The 22,495-nt window shown below is 40.1% G+C and overlaps 1 protein-coding gene across 1 annotated transcript in view; it reads right to left on the reverse strand.

The window, feature by feature from the left end:
• Positions 1 to 18,013, reverse strand: part of Muc16 (mucin 16, cell surface associated) — a 203,053-nt gene extending 185,040 nt beyond the window's left edge. The window contains 1 exon segment of the mRNA NM_001428753.1: positions 17,857 to 18,013. Within this exon segment, the coding sequence (NP_001415682.1) occupies positions 17,857 to 17,944 (88 nt within the window). The 5' untranslated portion in view covers positions 17,945 to 18,013.
• Positions 18,014 to 22,495: the final 4,482 nt, after the last annotated feature.

A 22,495-nucleotide genomic window follows, 5' to 3' on the forward strand; every position in this document is an offset into this window, starting at 1 on the left:
CTCCCGTTGGAGGAATTAGAGAAAGGATTGAAAGAACTGAAGGGTCTTTCCACCCCATAAGATCAACAATACCAACCAACCAGAGCTCCCAGGGACTAAACTATTACCTAAAGACTATACATGGACTAACCCATGGCTCCACCTGCATATATAGCAGAGGATAGCCTTGTTGGGCATCAAAGGAAGGAGAAGCCCTTGGTCCTGCCAAGGTTGGACCCACAGTGCAGGGGAATGTTATGGGGAGAACAAGGGGGGTTAAAGGAGAGGGAAACAGCCTTATAGAAGAAGAGGAGTGGGAGGGGATAGGGAACTTATGGACAGGAAACCGGGAAAGGAAATAACATTTGAAATGTCGATAATAAATTATCCAATAAAAAAATTAAAAAAGTCTCCCCCCCAAAAAACCCAGATCAGTTATGTTTACTGAAAAATTCTATCAGATCTTCATAGTAGACCTAATTTCAATATTCTCTAAAGTATTCCACAAAATATAAACAGGAAGAATAGTACCCAATTTTTTCTATGAAGCCACATTTCTGGTTATACCTAAACCGCACAAAGACCCAAGAAAGAAAGAAAACTTCAGAACAATTTCCTTCGTGAATATGGATGCAAAAATATTCAATAAAATTCTCATACCCTGAATCCAAGAATACATCAAAACAATCATTTACCATGTTCAATTAGGCTTCATCCCAGACATGCAAGGATACTTTCATATACAGAAATCTATTAATGTAATCCACTATATAAAATAACACAATGAAAAAAACACATCATCATCTCATTAGATGCTGAGAAACTGTTTGACAAAATTCACTAACCTTTCATGATAAGTGTGGAAAGATCAGAAATTCCAGGCCTATACCTAAACATAGTAAAAGCAGTATACAGCAAACATGTAGCCAATATCAAACTAAATGAAGAAAAACATGAAGCAATCCCAATAAAATACGGGATGAGACAAGGCTCCCTACTCTCTCCCTTCCTATTCAAAATAGCACTCCAAGTCCTAGCCAGAGGAATTAGACAACAAAAAGAGCTCAATAGGATACAAATTGGAAAGGAAGAAGTTAAAATGTCACTATTTGCAGATGATATGATTTTTTATATGAAGCCACAATTATGTTTATACCTAAACTCCACAAATATCCAACAAAGAAAACTCTAGAACAATTTCTCTCATGAATATGGATGCAAAAATATTCAATAAAATTCTCACCAAACATTTCATCAGAGAACTACTAAGCCTGATAAACAACTTGATAAAGCCTGATAAACAAAGTGGTTGGGTGTAAAACTAACTCAAATAAATCAGTAGCCTTCCTCTACTCAAAGGATAAACAGACTGAGAAAGAAATTAGGGAAAAGAATTCCATCACATAGTCACAAATAATGTAAAATACCTTGATGGGACTCTAAACAAGCAATTCTTGTCTTGTATGACAAGAATTTCAAGTCCCTGGAGAAAGAAATTGAAGAGGATCTCAGAAGATGGAAAGATCTCCCATGATAATTGATTAACATAGTAAAAATGGCCATCTTGCTGAAAGCCATATTTAATGATATTTAATGAAATCCCCACCCAAAATCCAACTCAATTTTTCACAGGAAAAGCAATTTGAAAATACATTTGGAATAACAAAAAACCTAGGATAGCAAAATCTATTCTGAACAATAAAAGAACTTCTGGAGCAATCTCCATGCCTGACCTCAAGGTGTATTACAGAGCAATCATGATTAAAATTGCATGGTATTTGTACAGAAACAGGCAGGTAGACCAACGGAATGGAATCAATGACCCAGAAATAAAACCATATACCTATGGTCACTTGATCTTTGAAAAAGGAGCTAAAATTATCCAATGGAAAAAGGACATTTTCAACAAATGGTGTTGTTTTAACGGTCAGCATGTAGAAGAATGAAAACTTACCTATTATTATCTCCTTGTACAAATCTCAACTCCAAGTAGATTCAGACCTCAAAATAATACCAGATACACTGAAACTAACAGAAAAGAATGTGGGGAAGAGCTTCGAACACATGGACACAGGTGAAAATTTCCTGAACAGAATACTGATGTCTTATGCTCTTAGATCAAGAATAGATCAGTGGGCCCTCAAAACATTGCAAAACTTCTGTAAGGTAAAGGACACTGTCAATAGGACAAAATGTCAACCAACAGATTGGGAAAAGATTATTACCAATCCTACATCCAGTGAAGGACTAATATCCAATGTATACAATTAAGCCAAGAAATTAGATTCCAGCAAATCAAATAATCCTACTAAAAATTGCACACTGAGCTAAAAAAGAATTACCACCTGAGAAAGACCAAATGGCTTAGAAGCACCCAAGTAAATGTTCAATATCCTTAAACATCAGGGAAATGAAAATCAAAACAACTCTAAAATTCCATCTCACATCAGTCATAATGGCTAGGATTAAAACTCAGGAGAGGATGTGGAGAAATAGGAACTACTTCTCCATTGTTTGTGGGACTGTAAACTGGTACAACCATTCTGGAAATCAGACTGGAGATTGCTCACAAAATTGGAAATAGTACTATCTGCGGACCAAGGTATACCACTCCTAGGTATAAAACCAAAAGGTGCTCCAATGTATAACAAGGACACATGCTCTACTATGTATATAGCAGTCTTATTTATAATAGCCAGAAGCTGGAAAGGACTCATATGTCCTTCAATAGAAGAATGGATACAGAAAATGTGGTACCTTTACACAATGGTGTACTATTCAACTGTTAAAAACAATGATTACATGAAACACTTAGGCAAATGGATGGAACTAGAAAATATCACCCTTAGTGAGATATTCTAGTCACAAAAGAACACACATGGTATCCACTCACTGATAAGTAGATATTAGCCCCAAAGTTTGGAATACCTAAGAAAATATTCACAGATCATATGAAGCTCAACAAGGAGGAAGAATAAATGTGTATGCTTCAGTCCTTCTTAGAAGAGAGAACAAAATACTCACAGGAGGAAATACAGGGACAAAGAATGGAGCAGGGACTGAAGAAAAGGTCATTTAGAGATGGGTCCACTGGACAATCTATCCCACATGCAGCCATTAAACCCAGTCACTATTGCTGATGCCAAGAAATGTTTGCTGACAGGAGTCAGATATGGGTATCTCCTGAGAGAAGGCTCGTTTCCCCAATATAGGGGACTGCCATGGCATTGAAGTGGGAGTGGGTAAGTGGGAGTGGGAGCATCCTCTTAGAAGCAGAAGCAGAGGGAGTGTACGTGGGAGGGGTTTTGGGATTTGATCCAATTGGACTTGAAATGTAAATACATAAAATATCCAAGAAAAAATAAATTTCAAAAAGAAGATGGCAATAGAAAAACAAATATTTCTTAATAACCTTTTGAGATATAACTTGAGAACCACTCAGGATTCTTGGGGGGAGGGTGGTAATGGGGGGAGAATGGGAGGGGAACACCCATGTAGAAGGGGAGGGAGAGGGGTTAGGGGAATGTGGGCCTGGAAACTGGTGAAGGGAATAACGTTTGAAATGTAAAAAAGAGACACACACACACACGCTCACACATACACACATGCACACACAGGCATATATCCCTAATACCAGGTTTAGCTATTCTAGATAAGTTGGGTTGCAATAACTGTTTATACTCTATCTTGGGAGATTATAATTGCCATTGGACAGTGAAGGGAAGTATATTTAGAAGGTCGTTTACCCCCACACCCGCGGATCCCGGCCTGCAGCAGCTCTCTGCTCCCAAACCCCGTGGGAGAGAGACCTCACCGCCTGGTCAGGTGTGCACTCCTGAGGCTGCAGAGCAGAGGAGACCACCAGCACTGCCCACCCCTGCCCACATCCCTGGCCCGGGAGGAAACTGTATAGGGCCTCTGGGATCCCATGGGGGAGGGCCCAGGAGCGGCAGGACCCCTGCGCCTGAGACACCACTGGAACCTGAGGGAAGCGGACGGGATAAACAGTTCTCTGCACCCAAATCCCGTGGGAGGGAGAGCTAAACCTACAGAGAGGCAGACACGCCTGGGAAACCAGAAGAGACTGCACTCTGCGCACATCCAGACGCCAGAGGAAAACACCAAACGTCATCTGGAACCCTGGTGCACTGAAGCTCCCGGAAAGAGCAGCGCAGATCTTCTCGGATGCTGCCGCCGCGGAGAGGACTTGGGCAGTACCCCACGAGCACACTTGAGCCTCGGAACCTCAGGTAGGACCAACTTTTCCGCTGCAAGTGACCTGCCTGGTGAACTCAAGACACAGGCCCACAGGAACAGCTGAAGACCTGTAGAGAGGAAGGACTACACGCCCGAAAGCAGAACACTCTGTCCCCATAACTGGCTGAAAGAAAACAGGAAAAGAGGTCTAAAGCACTCCTGACACACAGGCTTATAGGACAGTCTAGCCACTGTCAGAAATAGCAGAACAAAGTAACACTAGAGATAATCTGATGGCGAGAGGCAAGCACAGGAACCCAAGCAACAGAAACCAAGACTACATGGCATCATTTAAGCCCAATTCTCCCACCACAATAAACATGGAATATCCAAACACACCAGAAAAGCAAGATCTAGTTTCAAAATCATATTTGATCATGATGCTGGAGGACTTCAAGAAAGACGTGAAGAACTCCCTTAGAGAACAAGTAGAAGCCTACAGAGAGGAATCACAAAAATGCCTGAAAGAATTCCAGGAAAACATAAATAAACGAGTAGAAATCCATAGAGAGGAGACACAAAAATCCCTGAAAGAATTCCAGGAAAACACAATCAAACAGTTGAAGGAATTAAAAATGGCAATAGAAGCAATCAAGAAAGAACACATGGAAACAACCCTGGATATAGAAAATCAAAAGAAGAGACAAGGAGCTGTAGATAGAAGCTTCACCAACAGAATACAAGAGATGGAAGAGAGAATCTCGGGAGCAGAAGATTCCCTAGAAATCATGAACTCAACTGTCAAAGATAATGTAAAGCAGAAAAAGCTACTGGTCCAAAACATACAGGAAATACAGGACTCAATGAGAAGATCAAACCTAAGGATAATAGGTATAGAAGAGAGTGAAGACTCCCAGCTCAAGGGACCAGTAAATATCTTCAACAAAATCATAGAAGAAAACTTCCCTAACCTAAAAAAAGAGATACCCATAGGCATACAAGAAGCCTACAGAACTCCAAATAGATTGGACCAGAAAAGAAACACCTCCGGTCACAGAATAGTCAAAACACCAAACGCACAAAATAAAGAAAGAACATTAAAAGCAGTAAGGGAAAAAGGTCAAGTAACATATAAAGGCAGACCTATCAGAATCACACCAGACTTTTCGCCAGAAACTATGAAGGCCAGAAGATCCTGGAAAGATGTCATACAGACCCTAAGAGAACACAAGTGCCAGCCCAGGTTACTGTATCCTGCAAAACTCTCAATTAACATAGATGGAGAAACCAAGATATTCCATGACAAAGCCAAATTTACACAATATCTTTCTACAAATCCAGCGCTACAAAGGATAATAAAGGGTAAAGCCCAACATAAGGAGGCAAGCTATACCCTAGAAGAAGCAAGAAACTAATCGTCTTGGCAACAAAACAAAGAGAAGAAAAGCACACAAACATAACCTCACATCCAAATATGAATATAACAGGAAGCAATAATCACTATTCCTTAATATCTCTCAACATCAATGGCCTCAACTCCCCAATAAAAAGACATAGATTAACAAACTGGATACGCAATGAGGACCCTGCATTCTGCTGCCTATAGGAAACACACCTCAGAGACAAAGACAGACACTACCTCAGAGTGAAAGGCTGGAAAACAACTTTCCAAGCAAATGGTCAGAAGAAGCAAGCTGGAGTAGCCATTCTAATATCAAATAAAATCAATTGTCAATTAAAAGTCATCAAAAAAGATAAGGAAGGACACTTCATATTCATCAAAGGAAAAATCCACCAAGATGAACTCTCAATCCTAAATATCTATGCCCCAAATACAAGGGCACCTACATACGTAAAAGAAACCTTACTAAAGCTCAAAACACACATTCCACCTCACAAAATAATAGTGGGAGATTTCAACACCCCACTCTCATCAATGGACAGATCATGGAAACAGAAATTAAACAGAGACGGAGACAGACTAAGAGAAGTCATGAGCCAAATGGACTTAACAGATATTTATAGAACATTCTATCCTAAAGCAAAAGGATATACCTTCTTCTCAGCTCCTCATGGTACTTTCTCCAAAATTGACCATATAATTTGTCAAAAAACGGGCCTCAACAGGTACAGAAAGATAGAAATAATCCCATGCGTGCTATCGGACCACAACGGCCTAAAACTGGTCTTCAATAATAATAAGGGAAGAATGCCCACATATATGTGGAAGTTGAACAATGCTCTACTCAGCGATAACCTGGTCAAGGAAGAAATAAAGAAAGAAATTAAAGACTTTTTAGAATTTAATGAAAATGAAGGTACAACATACCCAAACTTATGGGACACAATGAAAGCTGTGCTAAGAGGAAAACTCATAGCGCTGAGTGCCTGCAGAAAGAAACAGGAAAGAGCATATGTCAGCAGCTTGACAGCACACCTAAAAGCTCTAGAACAAAAAGAAGCAAATACACCCAGGAGGAGTAGAAGGCAGGAAATAATCAAACTCAGAGCTGAAATCAACCAAGTAGAAACAAAAAGGACCATAGAAAAAATCAACAGAACCAAAAGTTGGTTCTTTGAGAAAATCAACAAGATAGATAAACCCTTAGCCAGACTAACGAGAGGACACAGAGAGTATGTACAAATTAACAAAATCAGAAATGAAAAGGGAGACATAACTACATATTCAGAGGAAATTAAAAAAATCATCAGATCTTACTATAAAAGCCTATATTCAACAAAACTTGAAAATCTACAGGAAATGGACAATTTCCTAGACAAATATCAGGTACCGAAGTTAAATCAGGAACAGATAAACCAGTTAAACAATCCCATATCTCCTAAGGAAATAGAAGCAGTCATTAAAGGTCTCCCAACCAAAAAGAGCCCAGGTCCAGATGGGTTTAGTGTAGAATTCTATCAAACCTTCATAGAAGACCTCATACCAATATTATCCAAACTATTCCACAAAATTGAAACAGATGGATCACTCCCGAATTCCTTCTATGAAGCCACAATTACTCTTATACCTAAACCACACAAAGACCCAACAAAGAAAGAGAACTTCAGACCAATTTCCCTTATGAATATCGACGCAAAAATACTCAACAAAATTCTGGCAAACCGAATCCAAGAGCACATCAAAACAATCATCCACCATGATCAAGTAGGCTTCATCCCAGGCATGCAGGGATGGTTTAATATATGGAAAACCATCAACGAGATCCATTATATAAACAAACTGAAAGAACAAAACCACATGATCATTTCATTAGATGCTGAGAAAGCATTTGACAAAATTCAACACCCCTTCATGATAAAAGTCCTGGAATGAATAGGAATTCAAGGCCCATACCTAAACATAGTAAAAGCCATATACAGCAAACCAGTTGCTAACATTAAACTAAATGGAGAGAAACTTGAAGCAATCCCACTAAAATCAGGGACTAGACAAGGCTGCCCACTCTCTCCCTACTTATTCAATATAGTTCTTGAAGTTCTAGCCAGAGCAATCAGACAACAAAAGGAGGTCCAGCGGATACAGATCGGAAAAGAAGAAGTCAAAATATCACTATTTGCAGAGGATATGATAGTATATTTAAGTGATCCCAAAAGTTCCACCAGAGAACTACTAAAGCTGATAAACAACTTCAGCAAAGTGGCTGGGTATAAAATTACCTCAAATAAATCAGTAGCCTTCCTCTACACAAAAGAGAAACAAGCCGAGAAAGAAATTAGGGAAACAACACCCTTCATAATAGACCCAAATAATATAAAGTACCTCGGTGTGACTTTAACAAAGCAAGTAAAAGATCTGTACAATAAGAACTTCAAGACACTGAAGAAAGAAATTGAAGAAGACCTCAGAAGATGGAAAGATCTCCCATGCCATTGGTTGGCAGGACTAATATAGTAAAAATGGCCATTTTACCAAAAGCAATCTACAGATTCAATGCAATCCCCATCAAAATACCAATCCAATTCTTCAAAGAGTTAGACAGAACAATTTGCAAATTCATCTGGAATAACAAAAAACCCAGGATAGGTAAAACTATCCTCAACAATAAAAGGACTTCAGGGGGAATCACTATCCCTGAACTCAAGCAGTATTACAGAGCAATAGTGATAAAAACTGCATGGTACTGGTACAGAGACAGACAGATAGACCAATGGAATAGAATTGAAGACCCAGAAATGAACCCACACACCTATGGTCACTTGATTTTTGACAAAGGAGCCAAAACCATCCAATGGAAAAAAGATAGCATTTTCAGCAAATGGTGCTGGTTCAACTGGAGGTCAACATGTAGAAAATGCAGATTGATCCATGCTTATCACCCTGTACAAAGCTTAAGTCCAAGTGGATCAAGGACCTCCACATCAAACCTGATACACTCAATCTAATAGAAGAAAAACTAGGGAAGCATCTGGAACACATGGGCACTGGAAAAAATTTCCTGAACAAAACACCAATGGCTTATGCTCTAAGATCAAGAATCAACAAATGGGATCTCATAAAACTGCAAAGCTTCTGTAAGGCAAAGGACACTGTGGTTAGGACAAATCGGCAACCAACAGATTGGGAAAAGATATTTACCAATCCTACAACAGATAGAGGCCTTATATTCAAAATATACAAAGAACTCAAGAAGTTAGACCGCAGGGAAACAAATAACCCTATTAAAAATGGGGTTCAGAGCTAAACAAAGAATTCACAGCTGAGGAATGCCGAATGGCTGAGAAACACCTAAAGAAATGTTCAACATCTTTAGTCATAAGGGAAATGCAAATCAAAACAACCCTGAGATTTCACCTCACACCAGTGAGAATGGCTAAGATCAAAAACTCAGGTGACAGCAGATGCTGGCGAGGATGCGGAGAAAGAGGAACACTCCTCCATTGTTGGTGGGATTGCAGACTGGTACAACCATTCTGGAAATCAGTCTGGAGGTTCCTCAGAAAATTGGACATTGAACTGCCTGAGGATCCAGCTATACCTCTCTTGGGCATATACCCAAAAGATGCCCCAACATATAAAAAAGACACGTGCTCCACTATGTTCATCGCAGCCTTATTTATAATAGCCAGAAGCTGGAAAGAACCCAGATGCCCTTCAACAGAGGAATGGCTACAGAAAATGTGGTACATCTACACAATGGAATATTACTCAGCTATCAAAAACAACGGCTTTATGAAATTCGTAGGCAAATGGTTGGAACTGGAAAATATCATCCTGAATGAGCTAACCCAATCACAGAAAGACATACATGGTATGCACTTACTGATAAGTGGCTATTAGCCCAAATGCTTGAATTACTCTAGGTGTCTAGAACAAATGAAAGTCAAGACGGATGATCAAAATGTGAATGCTTCACTCCTTCTCTAAAAGGGGAACAAGAATACCCTTGGCAAGGAAGAGAGAGGCAAAGATTAAAACAGAGCCTGAAGGAACTCCCATTCAGAGCCTGCCCCACATGTGGCCCATACATATACAGCCACCCAATTAGACAAGATGGATGAAGCAAAGAAGTGCAGACCTACAGGAGCCGGATGTAGATCGCTCCTGAGAGACACAGCCAGAATACAGCAAATACAGAGGCGAATGCCAGCAGCAAACCACTGAACTGAGAATAGGACCCCCGTTGAAGGAATCAGAGAAAGAACTGGAAGAGCTTGAAGGGGCTCGAGACCCCATATGTACAACAATTTCAAGCAACCAGAGCTTCCAGGGACTAAGCCACTACCTAAAGACTATACATGGACTGACCCTGGACTCTGACCTCATAGGTAGCAATGAATATCCTAGAAAGAGCACCAGAGGAAGGGGAAGCCCTGGGTCCTGCTAAGACTGAACCCCCAGTGAACTAGACTGTTGGGGGGAGGGCGGCAATGGGGGGAGGGTTGGGAGGGGAACACCCATAAGGAAGGGGAGGAGGAGGGATTAGGGCGATGTTTGCCTGGAAACCGGGAAAGGGAATAACAATCAAAATGTAAATAAGAAATATTCAAGTTAATAAAGATTAAAAAAAAAGAAATGTAAAAAAGAAATACCCAATTTATTAAAGATGGGGAAAAACTTCATATTGATAATTGTGTAATATTTTTTATTTCTTATTATCCCTGGAAAGCACATATTTAAAAGTCAATATGCTTCAATTTCCCCATGGGATTCCCCTTTTATTCTTAATCTTCACATTTAACTTTTCATTGAAATATCTTTAATAAATCTTTAACTCTGCTTCATACTAGCTAGTCCTGAAATTCTTTTTTTATCAAAGCCTTGAATCCAGCTTTGAGGTTCCTAAAAGTTGAGGTTCCTAAAAGGTTAATGGAATGCTACAGGCTTCTGAGGATGAGAGTGTGGAATTGTGTCTCTGTGTCCTCAGCCACTGACACCTAGTGAAGTTTGTTCTCATTCCTTCATGAAACAGATATTTGCTTCTATATGACATACAGTGAGACAAGTCACATCTGAAAATACTGTTGATTTTTACAACTAGGAATTTGTGTACTACTACCTTCTTGTGAGTAGAGGTTTCATGATGAAGTCCACCCTCTGACCAACACAAGGACAGTTCTATGCTCTAAACCTCCTTAACATGAATTGTCCAGAACCATGTACATGACTGACTGTTCTGGGACTGAGAAGCTCCTCCTATTATAAGATTACACTATATTAAAATACTTGAGCCCGTGCCATGGAAAAAAGCCAATAAACAACTTAGTAGGTTGTGCACAGCATCAATAAAAATAAGAACAGGGCCACCAAAGGATTATACATACATAATATATTCACCAATACATACTCATACCCACTCATCCATGGATACTTATATATTTATATTTAAGTCCACTCTTTTCATATGAGAGAAATCATGCTACATTTCTTTCTCTCTGTATCTATGACTTTTTCAGATATTCCCCTCCCTGTCTTTGTTATTCAATCAACTATAGGATGAAATATTTAGAAAGAACAAATATACTTTTACTAAAACCATATAGGCTTTCGTCCTTATTAGTCCCTTAAACACCTTGTAACAACTATTTACAGATCACTTACAGATACAGATGAATTACAATAGATATTATAAGTAGTCTAGAGAGGATTGAAATTATATGGGAAAAATGTCGGTAGGCCATGCTAAAAGCCACAGCTTTTTCTAAAAGCGACTTTATCATCCTGGGAATTTAGTGTCCCAGAACATCTGAACCCATTTCTCTATAGATATTGAAGAAAGATGATAATTGTAGGAATGAGTGGGTTTTACCAGTGGAGTAACTTGTCAGATTTACAAACATCAAGAACATGTCTCAGAAACAGATAAATGCAATCCGGTAAAACTGGTGAAGAAAGATGGGAAGGAAGATCAGGAGGGTATGGGGACACCCAAGAGCCAGCCCGAGCCACCCCACCTTCCTGCTGCAGGAACGGTTTCTCTCTTTACAGTGTGGAAGTCCAGATCCACAGAAGTATGAGGTCAGACCAGTCTGAGCAGCCTTCACTCACAGGTGAGGAGGAGCTCAGAGAGTCCTGAAAATGTTGAGCACTCCTGCCTCCTGAAGACAATAGACTGAACTACTAGTCCTTGCCCAGCCTTCCAGCTTGTTGGTTCAGCCTAAAGTCACAAAGATAGATGAGGTCTTTGAGATCTCAGTAAAAGTGGCTCCTTTCCCTGCTGCCTGCCCTGGAAGGAGAGAGTTAAGGGCTGACTCTCTCATGAGAAATTAAAGGCATTCTACCAGGAGTGAAAACTGGGATCTTCCTGTAAGAGAAACTAACTCATTATATACACATACCCACAATGTTGTGGGAGAAGAGACTGAAGAAACAATAAGATTAACATATAAAGGAAGGCAATTGGTAGAGAACAATTGAAAGCCCTATACTACTTGGCCTTCATACAACAAATGGATCATGTTCAAGGAAAACTCAGGCTCTGCAAATTTCAGAGAGACAGCTGCTATGTAAATGTCTTTTGAAAGGCCATGTGAATCATGGCCCAATGTTGTGGACTCTTCTCAGCACTCTAACCTGCTCTTATTCTGGGAGTGCTTTCCTTTCTCAACAAACTGGGTCTATTGCTCTTTCTTATGTGTTTATGGCTCAATTCTTTGCCATGGAACACAGGATGTGGACACTTCAGTACAGGCTCAGATCTTTACTCAGAACAACATTCATGCAGACCCAAATACAAACATGTACAATACTCATGTGCAGAGACAGCCATCTAAAGGATATGCTGACAGAAACTTGTGAACACATTTTCACTTAAGCATACAAAATATCCTCAAACTTGTATGCATATACATGGTCCTTCTCACATACAGATACCCACAAATATATAGTCTCAGTTAAACATTTATATACACAAGTACACACATAGTATACTCCCTAGTGTATGTTGATCGACACCCATGGCCACAATACTAGGTAACATTCACAGATTCAGAAAATGCCCAGAGATATTCAAAGCCTTACATTTACACACTAGACAGGAATGCAAGTCCTGGAACTCTGAGTTTCTTCTTGGTTTTGGCTCAACTCACTTCACTAAACATGAATTTCTCTGAGATTAAAGCAGAAATGATGGGAAAAAACACCATTCTCTCCAGGTGTACCAATAAAAATTAACCAAGATGAATTAGAGTAGATTGATTATAATATCTTGCTTTTCTATATTCCTTCTCTATAGAAAAATTCACATCCATATGTGCCACCTCAGTCCAGTACCCTTGGTTGTCTACTCTTCTTCTTTGTCATTGACTTTCTTATTGGATCCTTATTGTTGTTTAATTTACTTTTTATATTCATGGTTTTGAAGCTTCCTTTTCTAACCTGCCATCCCAGCAGGGATATTTGTTGTTGTTTTCTCCTTTTTCTTCTTTTTTCCCAGGTGTGTAACGAATGTCTGCAAACTTACCATTCCTAGGTTAGACAGGAAGTGGAAATAGAAGAGTCACATAGAAGCTTACAGGCACCCATAGAGAAGCGGGGGGAGGGGTTAGGGAGATGTTGGCCTGGAAACCGGGAAAGGGAATAACAATTGAAATGTAAATAAGAAATACCCAAGTTAAAAAAGATAAAAAAAAATCCATGACCTAAAAATGGAAATAGAAACAATAAAAAGGCACAAAGGGAGACAACTCTAGAGATAGAAAACCTAGGGAAGAGATGAAGAGTCATAGACGCAGGCATCACCCGAAAAAAAAAGAAGCTTACAGGCTAGCAAGACAATAACAATACACTGAAGCAGAAAATACAGCATGAGAGGCACCATCTTTCCAAGGTAGAAAGAAGATACAGATTCCTGAAAGTTGTCCTCTGACCTACACACTTGCTTCAAAGCCTGGACTCCTCAAGATGTAAACACAAAAATGAATAAGTATGTTTAAATCCAAGGTATATAACATAAATAAAAAGGTTCATATATAAATAAAGGGAGTTGCCAGAAAGGCTGGAAGCTCTTCTCTATCTGGGCTGCACATAACAAACAGCATGTTCCCCGAAGCTCAAGATATACGAGTAAAAAAAGAGAAAGATGTGTGTGTTGTGAATGATCTATAAAGGGTCGTGATCCATAAAGGCCTAATTTTCAGCACTTTTGAGCACAGGCTTTTTGCTCAGCTCACCTGTCCATTTATGTTCTTGGGAGTGCTTTCCCTTTCTTAATAATACATCTATATTTCTGTATTCCTGGTCTAATTATTTTTTCTGGGATATGAAAACCTGTATATTTCAGGTACTTTAGTATGCCGACTCAGCTGTGTGACTGCAGGAAAAAAAACTATGATAAAAGTCTGACGATGCAGGCACAGCTATGTTTTCTCAGCTGTTCCCATGGAAGAAGAGTAGTGACATGAAGAGTTAAGTTCTAAGTGTGATGCATAAGAAACCTCAAGAAAGCTTGCTTATGCTGGAGATCTGGCCCAGGTGGTGTGGGTGCCGAAGAGCTTGCCCTGATGGTATGTGAGAGGAAGAGCTTCAAGCTGATCAACCCACCCAGTCCCAGATCCAGAGCTTTGAGTTGGCCCACCCCTATGTCTACACTCTATGAACTGCTGGAGCTTGTGAAGGGGGTGGTCCTCCAGAACCAAAGCTTCACAATCTCTATAACACAGGGCAACAGGATATCTGAGAGAAATCCCAGTGAGGATTCAGTGAGCCAAAGGCAAAGGGCTCGAATCAGCACAAAATGACTCACTGCAGTGGACATTTGCAAGAAAAGCTGTTGAGGCAAAATGGTATACTGTGGCATACTGCAGCTTCCATGGCAAAATATTTGTTTATATGTCTGTTGTTTGTTTTTTGGGGGGGACTATGAGGGCACAGGGCAGATAAGGAAGGACAGGGAGATAAGTGAGATTGGTGGGTGCATTATGTGAAATTCACAAAGGAACCACTAAAATATTTTTACAAAAAGAAACATCTAGGTAGGCAGGAATACTGGAATACCACAGCTACATGTAATGGAGCATGTGCAGACAGTGGTACATGAAAGTCCCAATCCTTCATGGTTATATTTCATGATGCAAGCTTTTAATTACTACTCCAGTGCCATGTCTGCCTGCTGCCAAGCTTGTGTCCATGATGGCGTCTGGATCTCCAAATGAATTTATAAGTTGCCTTGATCATGGCATTTTTGTCATGGCAATAAAAGTGTAACTAAGACAATGTTCAATTTTTGTTCAACATTACAAGAATCTTTGAATTTCAGCAGGACCCAATGGTCTCCAAAATCTACTGATGGAGTATCCTTATCCCTGAAGGATCTTTCAGACTTCAAGTCGATACTCAATATCATATGTGTTACCACAACCTATAAAACATGATGGGGTTTTAGCCTCTACATACATATATGATTACATTGAAATAAACTAAACACACTAAGTTAACAATAATAATACTAAAATATTACAATATAGGAGCTTTGTCCAGGTGCAATGAGGCTTGTCCAAGGTGTACTAGTGGCTAATTGATAACCAGAAGCATCAAGTTAATCAATGATACATAGTCAATAGAGCCTGGATTTTCTCTCTGCCTGGCAAGCAATACACTTGGATTTCCAGGGCTAACACTCATTACTAGTATTTCGTATCAAGAGTTCTGAAGGCTGTCAGAACCTCACAAAGATATCAAACTGCAATGCTTTTCCAGAGTCCCCTGGTGGCCAGGACTTTAATACTTCAGTACTAGCTAGGATGATTTGGGGTTTGGGGAGGAAAGAACAAGGGAGGAGCCAAAACTATCTCTGGATATTGGAATATGCTGAACGTCTCTTGCCCCTACCTTTTCAGAGGTATGGAGGTGTCTTTGTCTTTAGCAAAGAGTAAATGAACTGACATTTAACTTTCCAAGTGCACTGAGGGCTTTCTTTTGCCCCAACTTCAGTGTATTTTAGATACTGGAAAGATTTCCTTTGAAAGTCTAAATTTTCCTGCTCATGAAGTCAGTAGAAAATGTATGCACTTGGGAGAGTTTGGGAGGCTCCACATTGAGGCCTGGATTATTTTGCATCTTTTTCTGCAGGAGAGCTCTCTCTCTCTCTCTCTCTCTCTCTCTCTCTCTCTCTCTCTCTCTCTCTCTGTGTGTGTGTGTGTGTGTGTGTGTGTGTGTGTTCTTCCTGACCCTCCACAGTAGTCACATACCTCTTTCCTATGGTAGGGGAAGCATAACTGAGGAAGATTTTCCTAAATGACCCACAGACCTAAAAAGTTCATCCTTTGGAATCAAGAACAGGTCTTAGGAAAAGTTCCTAGAATGTCATTCCACTTTTGCTCATCCCTCTACCTATCCTTATATCATATAACTCTACATTCAGTTCACCATATCTACCCAAATAGACTTGGCACTAGTTGTTGATTGTGCTTTTGCCCTCTTAGTCTACTCTGAAATAATGCCTTCTCTACCTCCTAAGAACCATAGCGGTAAAACTCCTTGCCAGTACCCTGTTTTGAAAATCCAGTGCTTCCGTGTAATGAAGGCATACTTCCCTAACTACAATACTTCAAAGTCACTAAACGAGTCACTAACGAGTGCAGCACTGTAGCTCCAATGTGGGCAGTCATTTGTCTTACCCACTGGATAAACTATCAAGGAATCCTGTGGCAGCTTGTCCTCCCTGAGAGTTTCTCTTGGCTGCTAGAAGCCCAGGGTTCTATAAAGTTATGAAAGAATAAGGTTATGATTAAGCAAGTGAGCAAACAGAACCTGGTCAGTTGCACTCAGAGCCTAGAAGATATTTCCTGTACAAAATAATAGTATTGTGAACTCATACATATCAGTACAGAAAAGTGCAGCCTTATCAGGTAGTTTTAAAGAAAGTATTTACTTAAAAGAAAGAGAAAAAGAGAGAGCTCTCATCCTGGTTGCTTCTGAGGCAGAACACCAAGTTTGGAAACAATAGGGACACCGTGAAGGAAAGGACAACCTACTCCTACTCACTCTTCTGGTTCTGATTTTTATCTCACACTTGTGGACATCTATGAGTTGCCCATGTAATTGACAAAACTAGTATGCTCATTTTTATAAAGAACAAAGAAGCTTGCTAAAAAATAGTTAATGTGGAAAAGTGAGATGGCTTAGTAGGCAAAGGAGCTTACCACCAAAGCTGATGATCTGACTGTGAATCCAGGGATCCACATGGCAGAAGAAGAGAACAGACTCCTACAAGTTTTCCTCTAATGTCCTCTTGATATTACAGCATGTGAGCCCCTCCCACACAAATAAATAGATAAAAATAAATAAATAATTGTGATTAAAAGGTACTTTTAATATTTAACACGAAGTCAGGGAGGTGGTTCAGTGGGTAAAACACTTTCAATACATGTCTAAGTTTAGATCTCCAGAACCCAATTAAACTATATTTATCAGTGCATGTCTGCAATCTTAGTACTACATAGACACCTGAGTGCCCAGAAACTCGTGGACTAACTATCTTGCCATATGCAAACGATGAAGAAGAGACTGTCTCTGACAATGTGGAAGGTGAGAAAATTACACCTGAGGTTGTCCTCTGACTTTCAAATTTGTGTTATGGCACATGAACACACACACACACAGAGAGACACACACACACACAGACACATATGCAAACACACATGTGCAAAGAAACACACACAAAGGGAGAGAGAAAAAGGAGATTTTCTCAAAATAGCTAATGAGCTATGCCTGAAACCTTATCTCCTGTGATATATATATATTTTTCTCGATAAACATTTTATATCTACCAGCTCTCTTCCAACTACAATGTATCTAAGACAGACTCTTCTTTGAAGACAAGATTCTATGGATGAGAAAAAGGAATTTAGACATACCTATTTTTGCTGATACCTCAAATTACTGCAGATCATACAGTCTTGAAATATCTAAAGTAGCACACACATCTATTGCTGTGGCACTTAAAAATATTACTCTCCTAATACCTACATTTAACTCTCTTCAAATTCCTATTGTCTTTCAGATTATTCAATTAATTCACTGAAGGGTACATTCTGACTTCACATTCAGTTCTTTTACATGAGATGTCAGGGACCCAGGTGTACATAAATTAAAGTCCCCTTCAACCTACAGTTCTGTTCTCAGCTGCTAGTGACAAACCCATAGAGCAGTTTGCAAAAGCCAGAGTACCCATGTTACTAGTTCCTCTCCTCCCAGAGTCTTTTGAGTCCATTACTTCTTACCTGGCCCATACGTGAGCAAAAGACTGGCAGTCAGAGTCAGCAGGTACCTGCATTGATGTGCTGAGCAGGGCAGGTCCTCCTGTCCCATCCTCCTGCCTGGCTGGGCTGTGCTTTGCTTCTTACTCCAAGTAAGGTTCTGAGAGACTGAACCCAGACTAACCTGCCCTCAGCTTAGCTTCAGGGAGGATGTTGACACACCTTGCTAAGAGAGGCAGGACCTACTTGCCCTAGAGGGAAGCAATGGCTGTCACAGCTGGCAAATGTCATCTGGCATTATTCAGAGCCTATACAGTGACTAACACCTTGTATACTAATACAAGGCCAAGGGTAATTATTGCCCATAGCAAAGCTTGACTCTAGTACTAAGCAAGGTGTCTAATCTGTCTGAGTTTGAAGGAGGAAAGAGAAACCTCTGGTACACATCTTTTCTTTTTACCCCGCTACCCTCCTACACACACACACACACACACACACACACACACACGCACACACACTCACACACACACATTTTACCTGATAGCTTCTCACTTAGAGCCTGGTACCACCAGATAGGAATGGGGTGGACCGTCCTCTGGGGAAGGTTCAACTCCTACAGAGTATATGTCAGTTTGGCATGTGTGGGAGTGCGGGGCAGGCAGCATTCCTGGGTGGGAACTCCTTAGTTGCCAGGAAAGATGAAAATGAAGACTAAGCTTTTTAGTAGCTCACAACAGTCACCCCATTTTCTTTTGTCTCGACCATCATCCCTGTCCTGCACTGCAGGGACTGTAGTGTATTTCTTCTAAGTCAAGCTGCTCAGTTGCCCTGACAGACAGGAAGGGTGCAAATTGCTGCACAGAATTCAGCAAGAAGTGCAGAAAATATCATTTAGATATTAAGAACATTGGATGCTCTTTCAGAGGACCCAGGTTTAATTTGAGACACCAACACAGTGGCTAACAGCCATCTGTTTCTCTAGTTCAAGGAGATCTGACACCCTTAGCTGAACATCAGGCACAGAAACACATGCAGCCAAACACCCATATACACAAATTTTAAATAAAATGAAAAAAATAAAAAAATTGAATTCAGCAAGAGATTTGGAGTTTCTGGTTCTTATTTTCAAGACCCATAATCTCTTCTAGGTTCTGTTGGGGGAATGTTCATTTATTTATACATGTATTTTGGTGCATGTAACCATGTGTGAATTTCAGAAGACAGTTGTTAAGTGTCTTAATTCCTCAGGAGCTGTTCAACATTTTAGAATTTAATTATTTTATTATGTTTCTTTGTTATTTTTTGGGTGGGTGTATTGGTTGGTTTTTTTTTGCTTTTTGTTTTATTTTATTGATATATTTTTTGCTTGCTTCAATATGTGTGTGCAGGTGTATATCATGTAAGATTCATTTTTCTTTGTCTACCATGTGGATTTCAGCTGTAGATAAAACTCAGGTCCTCAAGCTTGGTGACAACTGTCTTTACCCACTGTGCCATTTGAATGGTTTTCCACTGACATGGGGTTCACTAATGTGGTTAGATGGATTGACTAGCAAGCCCCAGTATGTGCATCTCTTCCCCATGCTTATAATCCCAGTATAGGGATTACAAATGCACAGACCATCACACCAGTACATTACCATACTCTGAACACATTGCAGGGCTTTATAGGTAGGTTCCATGAATTGAACTCGGGCTCTCCTGCTTACAGTTCAAACATTTTACTGATTTAGCTATCTCCTCAGACTCCTTTCTCAATAGCCTACTAAAAATCAAGTAGGATAAGAAATGGAATCTCCTTGACCATTCTTTCCACTTGCCCAGATCCTTGGGAAAGTCTCAGTTTTTCAGCCTTTCACAGACAGGTATAGTAGCTTTAAGATCACCCATCTCCCAAAGTCAGTGAGTGCAGGTGCTCAGGGTAAAGAGGTCAGAGTTTGGAATTCAGGTCTCCATGTCTCTCTTACCTCTTGTCCCTGGAACTAAACTTTATAAACCTATGGTTGGTACAAGTTTAATTATTAGTAACCTCCACCTCCACCTTTCAGGTCACCATCTTCTTGCAGTTTCCTGAAGGTTTACCCACCAGTTTGCTTTCCCTGCTTATGCCGCTTGTAATATTTGGAATTTTCACTCCCTCCTCACAGGGGCATATTGAGCATGTGCCTCATTGGTGATGGGCATATAAACAAGTACAGGGTTGACCTGTAACTAATAAGTCAGTATGAGACATCAGACTTCAACATGGAAGTGGTTGGAGAATTAAATCAGGCTTCCTGGAATAGATGTCATAGAACCCAAGGGAGAAGGGTAAGCCAGAATCAGCTGGCCCAGGTGAGGTCGTAGTGAAGAAGTTTTCCAAAGAGAATACAGCAGTTGGAGGCGGTGGAGAAGAAGAGCAGGAGATGCTGAGCTTGGCTTTTGTCTAAACTTTCAACGGCAGTCCCTACCAAGGCACTCTCCACCCACAAAAAGTAAACAGAAGCAGAAGCCAAGTCATTCATTATCCTTGGTAACAACTCTGTTTTACTCCCTTTCAACTCCCAAGACAGGAAAATGGGGTCCCTCAGACACTAGGATGTTCAAATCAATAGCCAACCATCTGACTTAGATCTCTGCATTCCCCTGTCAGCACCAGAGAGGTATTTATGATATACATACATGTGTACTCATCTATTGCAAAGCCTAGTGGAGGGAATTGGGTATCTGCCGCTATACTTGTACCCTTAAGAAAGGGCTCCCAGTCCATCTGAAGCTAGCTAGTGTGGCAGCCAGCTTACTCCGTGATCTTCTTTATGCTCACACAATGCTGGAGGGTCACAGACACACACAGAACCTTTTTATATAGATACAAGGGATTCAAACATGAGTTTTGAACTCAGGTTCTCATGTTTGTTCAGCAAGCACCTTTACTTGCTGAATCATCTACTCAGCTCCAACCCTGGGGAGTATAAACAGTTTATCACTTTCTCTGTGATGGAACTGTAAGCCTCCCAGGTACCATCAGCCATTTTATCATCAGTCATCATCAGTCACCGTAGCCCAAGTACAAAAGTTGCCCTACCTTAAAAAAGGGCAAGTGTGAATTGCTCTCTGTTCTTTTGGTCCTGTGCATTGTGCCTATATGCAGAAGAGGCTACGTGAAATCTTAATAAATCAGATAAGGATAAACCCTTTGATTGGGGAGCAGAAGGGAAGGTGGAACTTAAAGTTTTAGGCTACGGAAAGTGAAAGGAGACAGGACAGAGAGAATGTGGGGGAAGATGAAGCAGAATCACGTGGCCTGGATGAGCCACAGGTAGCTGTGAATATTATAGAGGTGAAATATTATAATACAGGATACATTTGCCCCATGGAGGTGTGCAGTTTGTATTTATATCAATTGAGTTTTGAGTCCTTGTGTGTGAATTTTGGGGGTTGAAGATTTACTGTTATAGATCTAACTAATAAATTACAAGCCTCTGGAATTTTCATTTTATGGGGTTATGGGAATTCGTGCCAAGGGAGCGAGCGGGCTTTCTGCTGTCGAGCAACTGGGGGTGCTTGGCCTGTGAAGATCAGTGTAGCTTGGCAGCCTGTTAGCCACAGAAACCATAGGAGAGGGTGAGACCACCATTGCCAGTACTTAGCTGGACTTAGTGTGGACTTTTTTTTATAATTATATGCTATAAGCACTCAGGACCCCAGTTCAGGTCTCATTAAAACTTCCTGTAACTCTAACTACAACCGATCTGGTTCCCTCATCTGGCTTCCACAACCATTCCACTCATGTGCACATATCCACATACAGTCACAGACATAATTAAAATGAAATACGTCTTTGAAATAAAAAGCAATTGAGGCAAGATTAAGGGGTATAGTTTCATGTTGAACATGTACTAGGTACTGTAATTATTTCTAGTCATCACCAAACTAGGATTCACCCCATTCCATAGGCATTTGTGTCTGGGTTCACAGCTCCACCTCATGTGTTCAAGTGAGCCATGCAAAAAGTCTCTCACTAGAGAGAGTTTTACCCATGAGTTGTACTCCAGGCCGTTCTTACTGGGGAAGTCCAGGTAGTCATTCAAATAAATGACAATTCTAATATCTTTGCATTCCAGATGCTGGGATTATAGATGTTAACAATACATCTATACATGCATATGGAAGCAGAAGTATATTTCAGGTGCCTTCCTCAATCACTCTCCACTTTATTATTATTTAAGGATATCATAAATGTATACAATGTATTTTGATCGAGCACATCTATGGAGAGTGTTTCAAGAAGTATTGTCTTGGGCATAAAATATATCCAAAAAGTTTGCCAAAAAGGAGATGGGATTCCAAATGTGTTCATTGATACAGGCTCAACAAATCTGTGGAATGAACGATACTCCATACAGAATCCATGTGGTTTTGTCTAGGAAAATAAGGATTCACCAAACAAGCTTAGTAAGTAAGCTATGTCTCTGCTACATTAAAAAACAAAAACAAACAAAAAACAACAAACAAAACTCTGTTGATATGGGTGGGTGAGAACATACTTTTAAGTGTCAAATTAAGTGTAGTTATAGAACTGAAAGAAGAAAAAAAAATTCTTACAGTGTTGTAATCCAACCAGACTGACAAGGGGATTTCAAAGACAAGGAACCATCCCACAATTGAAATACCACAGGTTAGG

This window comes from Rattus norvegicus, chromosome 8 (assembly GCF_021556685.1).
Source record: "Rattus norvegicus strain SHRSP/BbbUtx chromosome 8, alternate assembly SHRSP_T2T, whole genome shotgun sequence".
Classification (NCBI taxonomy): Eukaryota; Metazoa; Chordata; class Mammalia; order Rodentia; family Muridae; genus Rattus; species Rattus norvegicus.